This window comes from Rhinoraja longicauda, chromosome 15 (assembly GCF_053455715.1).
Source record: "Rhinoraja longicauda isolate Sanriku21f chromosome 15, sRhiLon1.1, whole genome shotgun sequence".
NCBI classification, from domain to species: Eukaryota; Metazoa; Chordata; class Chondrichthyes; order Rajiformes; family Arhynchobatidae; genus Rhinoraja; species Rhinoraja longicauda.
Window position 1 is genome coordinate 45,119,377 of NC_135967.1, and position 9,890 is coordinate 45,129,266.

At 47.4% G+C, this 9,890-nt stretch overlaps 1 protein-coding gene across 1 annotated transcript in view; it reads left to right on the plus strand.

The window, feature by feature from the left end:
• The window catches only part of LOC144600437 (calpain-5-like), an 88,058-nt gene extending 81,183 nt beyond the window's left edge, over positions 1-6,875 (plus strand). Inside the window, exons 11-13 of the mRNA XM_078412032.1 lie at positions 174-295; positions 2,873-3,009; positions 5,255-6,875. Coding sequence (XP_078268158.1) covers positions 174-295; positions 2,873-3,009; positions 5,255-5,434 — 439 coding nt within the window. The 3' untranslated portion in view covers positions 5,435-6,875. The remainder of the gene's footprint in view (positions 1-173; positions 296-2,872; positions 3,010-5,254) is intronic.
• Positions 6,876-9,890: the final 3,015 nt, after the last annotated feature.

A 9,890-nucleotide genomic window follows, 5' to 3' on the forward strand; every position in this document is an offset into this window, starting at 1 on the left:
TTGCACTAAACGTTATTCCCTTGTCATGTATCTGTACACTGTGAATGGCTCGATTGAAATCATCTATTGTCTTTCCGCTGGCTGGACAGCGCGCAACACAGGCTTTTCACCGTGCCTCGGCACACGTGACAATAAAAGAAACTGATCTGGTTTTATTCTGATCTTAACCCTAGAGAGATGATGCTGGACAAGCCAGAGGTGACATGCTGGAACGTTGTGCTGCGTTACCCACGTGTTGTCACCCAGCTGCACCTTCACGGGGCAAAGGACCTCCTGAAGCAGGATTCCTCTGGAGGTACGTCCAGCGCTAAGTCCATCTTTACGGCACAGGAGGAGGTCACACAGCCCAATGAATCTCCGCCAGCTCTCAGCCCCTTCTAAAACACTGGACCTCAATGATGCTCCCCTGGGTCCTAGTGCTCCCCCCCTTCCTTCAGAGAACCTCAATGATACTCTCCTGGGTTCTGCTGCTCCCCCCCCCCCCCTCCAACAGAGAACCTCAATGATGCTCTCCTGGGTCCTACTGCTCCCTCCCCCCCTCCAACAGAGAACCTCAATGATACTCTCCTGGGTCCTACTGCTCCCCCCTTCCAACAGAGAACCTCAATGATGCCTTCCCTTCCAACAGAGAACCTCAATGATGCTCTCCTGGGTCCTACTGCTCCCCCCACCCCCAAATCCTACAGAGAACCTCAATGATACTCTCCTGGGTCCTGCTGCTCCCCCCCCCCCCCCCTCTCCAACAGAGAACCTCAATGATACTCTCCTGGGTCCTACTGCTCCCCCCCCCCCCCCCTCCAACAGAGAACCTCAATGATGCTCTCCTGGGTCCTAGTGCTCCCCCCTTCCAATAAAGAACTTCAATGATGCTCTCCTGGGTCCTACTGTTACCTCCTTCCATCAGAGAACCTCAATAATGCTCTCCTGGGTCTTAGTGCTGCCCATCCAATTTTGGAACCTCAATAGTACTCCCCCTTCCATCAGAGAACCTCAATATTGCTCTCCTGGGTCCTAGTGCTTCCCCTTCCAATTTGGAACTTCATTAATGCCTTCTCTTCCATCAGAGAACTTCAACAATGACCACCTGGGTCCTACTGCTCCCCCCCCCACCCCTACTTGTTCTGACAGGTGACCCTCGATATTACGCTCCTGGGTCCTATTGCTCCCCCCTCCCAAATGTAGGAAATGATTTATTTTATAATTCAGACTGGAGAAGGGTCCCAATCCGAAATGTCACAAATCCATGTTCTCCAGAGTTGCTGTCTGACCCGCTGAATTACTCCAGGACTTTATATCTTTTTTGGTAAACAAGCATCTGCTAGTTCCTAATTTCTACACACTGAAATATTTCCTTAAGTCCTCATCTTTGTTTTTTTTTATTTTTAATTTTTAATTTTTTAAAGCACATGTACAAATAATAATAAACGACAAACTGGTTGTAGAGTTCTTACATAGCTTCAATTTTTAAAATTTTAAAGAAAAAATAAAAATGAAAAGAGACTGAAAAAAAAAGACTACAAACTAATAGAGAAAAAGCAAAGAAAAAAGAGAATCACAAATATAAAGATTATGGGGATAGATCCGGGAGTTAGTGAGTATAGTTGTACATTCAACCCTAAACTCAAGTTTTAACTTTAGTTTTAAATTTTAGTTTTGTGACAAACCCAAGTCCTCATCTTTGTGACGTAAAACAATATAAAACAGTTACATTTTAGTGCGCTTTATGTTATAGAGTGATACGGTGTGGAAACAGACCCTTCGGCCCAACTTGCACACACCAGCCAACATGTCCCAACTACACGAGTCCCACATGCCTGTGTTCAGCCCATATCCCTCCAAACCTGTCCTATCCATGCACCTGTCAAAATGTTTCTTAAACATTGTTGTCTAAATGTTTCTTAAACATTGTGACAGTACCTGCCTCCATTACCTCCTCCGGCAGCTCGTTCCATACACCCACCACCCTCTGTGTGGAAACGTTGGCTCGCTGGTTCCTCCTGAATCTTTCCCCCCCCTCACTTTAAACCTATGTCCTCTGGTTTTCAATTCTTTAACCCCGAGTAAATTCATTGAATTCACCGTGTGTACCTCCCATGATTTATTCACAAAATGCCGGAGTAACTCAGCAGGTCAGGCAGCATCTCAGGAGAGAAGGAATGGGTGACGTTTCGGGTCGAGACCCTTCTTCAGACTCATGATTTTGTACACCTCTATAAGATTACCCTTCACCCTCCTGCGCTCCAAGGAATAAAGACATGTCCTTCTCAACCTCTTGCTGTAGCCCAGGCCCTCGAATCCTGGCAACATCCTCGTAAATTTTTTCTCCACCCTTTGATTAGTACGGGTGTCAGGGGTTTATGGGGAGAAGGCAGGAGAATGGGGTTGGGAGGGAGAGATAGATTAGCCATGATTGTACGGCGGAGTAGACTCGATGGGCTGAATGGCCTAATTAGTTTAGTTTAGAAATACAGCGTGGAAACAGGCCCTTCGGCCCACCGGGTCCGCGCCGACCGGCGATCCCCACACATTAGCACTATCCTACACCCACTAGGGACAATTTCTTTTTAACATTTAACAAGCCAATTAACCTACAAACCTGTACGTCTTTGGAGTGCGGGAGGAAACCGAAGATCTCGGAGAAAACCCACGCAGGTCACGGGGAGAACAGGGTACAAACTCCACACAGACAGCACCCGTAGTCGGGATCGAACCCGGGTCTCCGGCGCTGCATTCGCTGTAAGGCAGCAACTCTACCGCTGTGCCACCGTGACCGCCCGAATTCTGCTCCTATCGCTAATGAACTTTCCAGCTTAGCAGCAACGTTACGTGTTGAGGATATAAAGCTAAAACAAAACTTTGCTTGGTGTTCCAGGGGCAAATCCCTACGCTGTTATTAAATGCGAATTCCTCAGGGTACGCACTGCTGTTGTTGAAGGAACGCAGAATCCAGAGTTTGATTACAAAGTCATATTTCACAGGAGAATCCCTCCTCTTCCAATAACTATTCAGGTAAGTTGCCTGCGGCTGTCAGAGATCAAAGGCAGGGTCGATACATGAAGAGAAGAGGATTTCAGGAGGTGTCTGAACCTGTTTACATGCACAGAGTCTCTTGCCCAGAGTAGGTGAATCGAGGACCAGAGGACATCAGTTGAAGGTGAGGGGGAGGGAACAGATTTAGTAGTATCCGGAGCAGTAACCTTTTCATACAAAAGGTGATGGGTGTATGGAAGAAACTGCCAGAGGGGGTAGACAGTTAGACATGTGCATGGATAGTTTAGAGATACAGCGCGGAAACAGGCCCTTTCGGCCCACCGGGTCCGCGCCGACCAGCGATCCCCGCACACTAACACTATCCTACACCCACTAGGGACAATTTTTATATTTACCAAGCCAATTAACCTACAAACCTCTACGTCTTTGGAGCATGGGAGGAAACCGAAAATATCGGGGAAAACCCACGCTGGTCACGGGGAGAACGTACAAACTCCGTACAGACAGCACCCGTAGTCGGGATCGAACCCGGATCTCCGGCGCTGCATTCACTGTAAGGCAGCAGCTCTACCGCTGCGCCATTGTGTCGCACTTAGGACAGGTTTGGAGGGATATGGACCAAATTTGGAGGGATATGGACCTGCTGGCAGGTTGGACTAATGTAGCCAGGACATATTGGCCGGTGTGGGCAAGATGGGCAGAAGGGCCGTTTCCATGCTGTATCACTCTATGGCCCTCTGTTTAATTTCGTTTGTTTATTGTCCTGCGTTGTGTGTAGTTTGTGGTTTAGAAGAATGAGGGGGGACCTCAGTGAAATCTACCGAATAGTGAAAGTCTTGGATAGAGTGGATGTGGAGAGAATGTTTGCACTAGTGGGAGAGTCCAGGACCAGAGGGCACGGCCTCAGAATTAAAGGACGTTCCTTTAGAAAGGAGATGAGGAGGACTTTCTTTAGTCAGAGGGTGGTGAATCTGTCAAGGCCAAGTTAGTGGGTATTTTTAAAGCGGAGATTGACAGGTTCTTGATTAGTAAAGGGCGTCAAAGGTTACGGGGAGAAGGCAGGAGTGGGGTTGAGGGGGAAAAAAATTAATCATCCATGATCAAATGGCAGAGCAGAATCGATGGGCTGAATGGCCTAATTCTGCTCCCATGTTTTATGAAGTTCTGAACCGCTGCGCCACCATGCCACACTTTTATTGCTCCGTTGTCCATTATATATTATGAATGTATACCAAGTTCACAGGCCAGTTATGATGCTGCAAGTAAGAATTTTAATGTTCCATTGTTGGTACATTTGACGATTAAACACTCCTGACTCTAAGAAGGCAAGGATCATGGAGGGATTTGTAAACGAGAATGAATATTTCATTCATTTCCTGCATTTTAGGCAACCAAAAATGAAGGGATATAGAAACATAGAAACATAGAAAACAGGTGCCGGAGGAGGAGTCCAATTGCCCCTTCGAGCCAGCACCACCATTCATTGTGATCATGGCTGATCATCCACAATCAGTAAACCTGTGCCTGCCTTCTCCCCATATCCCTTGATTCCGCTAGCCCCTAGAACTCTATCTAACTCTCTTTTAAATACATCCAGTAAATTGGCTTCCACTGCCTTCTGTGGCAGAGAATTCCACAAATTCACAACTCTCTGGGTGAAAAAGTTTTTTTCTCATCTCAGTTTTAAATGGCCTCCCCTTTATTCATAGACCATGTGGCCCCTGGTTCTGGACTCCCCCAACATTGGGAACATTTTTCCTGCGTCTAGCTTGTCCAGTCCTTTTATAATTTTACACGTTACCATAAGATCCCCTCTCACCCTTCTAAATTCCAGTGAATACAAGCCCAGTCTTTCCAATCTTTCCTCATATGACAGTCCCGCCATCCCGGGGATTAACCTCGTGAACCTACACTGCACTGCCTCAATAGCAAGGATGTCCTTCCTCAAATTAGGAGACCAAAACTGCACACAATACTCCAGATGTGGTCTCACCAGGGCCCTGTACAACTGCAGAAGGACCTCTTTACTCCTATACTCAAATCCTCTCGTTATGAAGGCCGACATGCCATTAGCTTTCTTCACTGCCTGCTGTACCTGCATGCTTACTTTCAATGACTGGTGTACAAGGACACCCAGGTCTCGTTGCACTTCCCCTTTGAGCTAATCTGACACCACTGAGATAATAATCTGCCTCCTTGTTTTTGCCACCATAACCTATTTCTACCACGAGATGGCATCAAAGCCTCTTTGCTTTGTTGACAGGTTTGGAACAGCAGCACATTGTGCGACAAGCTAATGGGGGAGGTGACTCTCGACGGATTCCAGGATAATTCCGGCTCTCCACAGATCCTGCAGATTCACAACAAGGGCGTTCAGGAGGGCGAGACGCCAGGGAGCGTCAGCGTCACTGTCAAGACCAGCAACGACCTGGCAGCGTTCTGATCCAAAGTCACGGCACGACTGCTGATCTCCAAAGAAAGCCTCCTCACCCCCAAACATAGCAGGCCACTGGGGGCTCAAACAACGCTTTATCAAAGAAACCCTCAGCACAAAGTGCTGGATCCAAAGTAGAAACATCTCTGGGGGACTTGTTTCTACTATTCTCACAAGTTCCAGGAGCAGAATTAGGCCATTCGGCTCATCAAGTCCACTCCGCCATTCAATCACGGCTGATCTATCTTTCCCTCTCAACCCCCTTCTCCTGCCTTCTCCCCATTACCCCTGACACCTGTACTAATCAAAAATCTGCCAATCTCCACCTTACAAATATCTGTTGACTTGGCCTCCACAGCCGCCTGTCGCAATGAATTCCACAGATTCACCACCGTCTGAAGAAAATTCTCCTCGTCTCCTTTCTAAAGGTACGTTCTTATATTCTGAGGTTGTGGCCTCTGGTCCTAGACTCTCCCACTAGTGGAAACATCCTCTCCAAGTCCACTCTACCCAGGCCTTCCACTATTCACTAACATGAATATGTGACGTCTTGGGTCACGATCCTTCTTCGGAGTCCCTTGTTTGGAAACCCAGCACCTGCAATTTCTTGTTTCTTCATTTCGCATCTTGACGTCTCCTCAAGAAATGGCTACTTTCAAGACTTTCTCCTCCAAATATCCTCACATCATTTACAGGACATTAATTTGTAAACTCAGGAATATCAAACAGAATTTAAAAAATACACAAAAGTAACGTGTGCTACAAAATTATAACGTAGGAAAAGATAATTAAATTCTATGCTCCTAATATTAGTTTAGTTTTAGAGATACAGTAAGGAAACAGGCCCTTCAGCCCACTGAGTCCGCACCGACCAGTGATCCCCGCACATTAACACATGAGGGACAATTTTACATCTATACAAAGCCAATTAGCCCACAAACCTGTACGTCTTTGGAGTGTGGGAGGAAACCGAAGATCTTGGAGAAAACCCACGCAGGTCACGGGGAGAACGTACAAACTCCGTACAGACAGCATCCGTAGTCGGGATCGAACCCGGGTCTCTGGCGCTGTAAGTCAGCAGATCTACCGGTACGCCATCATGCTGCCGAATATGTAGTCAATTCTTTATTTAACTTAATTCTACACTCACAAGGACCACATATAACATGCTTACAAAGAGTTTGCGCTTAAAATGAATGAAAACAATGTAAAGAGTTTTTATCAAAAGCAACAATACTGGGAATATTTTAACCTACAGTGGAGTGGTGAATGGTAATGATTTACTAAATAGTGAATCAACAACAATGACATGCAATTGGAAAGGGGCCATGGATCGACAACCGCAAGGAAGGGGGAAATGGGAGAGTTTTGCGATATTCTCTTTACGTTAAGGTGATCGGTTTAATCTTTTTTGTTATTTTGAGCGTGTTTTAAAAGTTTGTGTAAATGTTCTCTGGTTTGTTTTATGTGGGGGGTGGGGGGGGGGAGCGGGTCGAGGAAACTTTTTTCAATCTCTTACCTTGCCGGAGATTTGATTGTTTTCCGGGCCGTATCTCCGGTCGTTCTGCGTCCTAACATCGTGGAGCTGGCGGCCTTGCTCGGGACTGACTTTGAGCCCCACCGCGGGGCCGTGGAATTACTTTCGGAGCCAGCGATCCCTTGCTTTGTGATCGACGCTCCAACTATGGCCTGCGGATTTCAACATCGAGGAGCTCGCAGTCTCGGGTAGAGACTGATGTCGGGAAGCTCCAAGCCACGGGAGGTTCCACCAGCTCTGACCCGGGGGCGGGAGAGCTTGATCGCGCTGATGTGGAGGGCTCGGCCGCCAGCTACGAGAGCCAAGATCGTCCCGTCAACGGAAAGCTCGAAGCCCCCAACCCCCGGGGAACAAAGAATGGAAGAAGATTTGAACTTTTTTTGCCTTCCATCACAGTGAGGAATGTGGGGGAGTCGCTGTGGTGGATGTTCATGTTAAACATTTATTTGGGTGTCTTGTTGCTCTTTATTGGTATGGCTGTATGGCAAATCAAATTCCGCGCATGTTGCAAACATACTTGGCTAATAAATTACTATTATGATGATTATGAGAGTTATGGGTGATGTTCCGGGTCCAGACCTTTCAGACCCAAAACGTCACCCATTCCTTCTTTCCACAGATGCTGCCTGTCCCGCTGAGATACTCTAGCTTTTTGTGTCTATCTTCAGTTTAAACCAACATCTGCAGTTCCTTCCTAAACATTATGCCTGCTTATGTATAGTGATATAAGAAGATAACTGCAGATGCTGGTACAAATCGAAGGTATTTATTCACAAAATGCTGGAGTAACTCAGCAGGTCAGGCAGCATCTCGGGAGAGAAGGAATGGGTGACGTTTCGGGTCGAGACCCTTCTTCAGACTGATGTCAGGGGGGCGGGACAAAGGAAGGATATAGGTGGAGACAGGAAGATAGAGGGAGATCTGGGAAGGAGGAGGGGACGGGAGGGACAGAGGAGCTATCTAAAGTTGGAGAAGTCGATGTTCATACCACTGGGCTGCAAACTGCCCAGGCGAAATATGAGGTTCTCTCCCGAGATGCTGCCTGACCTGCTGAGTTACTCCAGCATTTTATGTATAGTGATACCTGCACTGAATTGTGTACAAAATGAATTTCACTGCACCTCGGTGCACATGACAAATAAGTAATGAATTTCCCTGTACCTCAGTACACGTGAAAAATAAAGTTCCATATACCGTATAAACTTGCATTGATGGTGGAGTCATTTTACAATCTTCTCGGGCGTTTCTCCTGTGATCTTTGATACTCTATGGGGTTTAGAGAGACTAAATCAGTGAGAATTGCAAATGGACTATTTCTGGGAACAGAATTAATGACATTTATTGTGCATTATGTTGTGCTTTCAATAAACACTACTCTTAGCAAATTGGGATCACGTGTACAGAGTCTGCTGATTCCATTTAATATATCATAATATTCCGTTGTGAACCTGCGATATATATTATAACAAGATGACGTCAAGATTCTAGTATCTGCAATCTGTTTTTTTTTCTTTTACAAGGAGGTTTTACCACAAGTTCACAATTTACAAAATACTTCATTAATCAAAAGCTGCTGTTCATGATCACAACCCAGAGATTAAAAATCGTCCACAGCCAACAATGGACCATTGTGGGCTCTGTCTTTCCTTGTTCATCAGTGCTGGCTCCGATTTGTTCTGAACCTTTTCATTCCTCCAGTTTCCCTCTCCCATGACTCTCAGTCTGAAGAAGGGCCTCGACCCAAAACGTCGCCCATTCTTTCCCTCCACAGATGCTGCCTGTCCCGCTGAGATATTCCAGCTTTTTGTGTCTATTTTTGGGGTAAACCAGCATCTGCAGATCAATGCTGCAGATTAACCATTCACCAATCCCCATCAGTGGAGGAAATCTCCCATCAGCAGCAGCAATCAGCAGTAGCAGCAGCAGCAATCAGCAGTAGCAGCAGCAGCAATCAGCAGTAGCAGCAGCAGCAATCAGCAGTAGCAGCAGCAGCAAGCAGCAGTAGCAAGCAGCACCTAGCTGTGTTGCTTGGGAAGTAGTGTGTGGGGATTGTGTGGGGATAGTAAGGAGTAAGACCTGTGTGATCTCCCGGACTAGTTTCGATCGCCTAGCTTGGGGTCGGAGAGGAATTTCCCGGATTTTTTCCCAAATTGGCCTGGGTTTTTTATCCGGTTTTTCGCCTCTCCCAGGAGATCACTCAGTTCTTTTGGGTGGGCGGTTGGAGCGGTTGGAGTAGCGGCCGGGCGGTAGGTTTAGTAACCAAGCGCGGGGCTTTGTTTGGAGAGTATGACTGCCAGGGCAGTTTTTTGTTCTGGGTGTCAGATGTGGGGAATCTGGGAGTCTGATAGTCTTCCAGACATCCACATCTGCGCCAGGTGTGACGAGATGGGGCTCCTAAGGGACCGTATTAGGAACCTGGAGCGGCAGATTGATGACCTCCGTCTGATCAGGGAGAGTGAGGAGGTTATAGATAGGAGTTACAGGGAGGTGGTCACTCCTAGACTACGGGAGGTAGACAAGTGGGTCACTGTTAGGGGGGGCAAGGAGCAGAGGCAGGGACTAGGGAGTACCCCGGTGGCTGTACCCCTTGGAAATAAGTACTCCTGTTTAAGTACTGTTGGTGGGGACAGCCTACCTGGGGGCAACGACGGTGCCCGGGCCTCTGGCAAGGAGTCCGGCCCTGTTGCTCAGAAGGGTTGGGAAAGGAAGAGGAGAGCAGTAGTAATAGGGGACTCTATAGTGAGGGGGTCAGATAGGCGTTTCTGTGGACGCAGTCGGGAGACCCGGATGGTGGTTTGCCTCCCTGGTGCCGGTGTCCGGGATGTGTCTGAGCGTGTCCAGGATATCCTGAAAGGGGAGGGAGAGGAGCCAGAGGTCGTGGTACATATAGGTACCAACAATATAGGTAGGATAAGGGAAGAGGTCCTG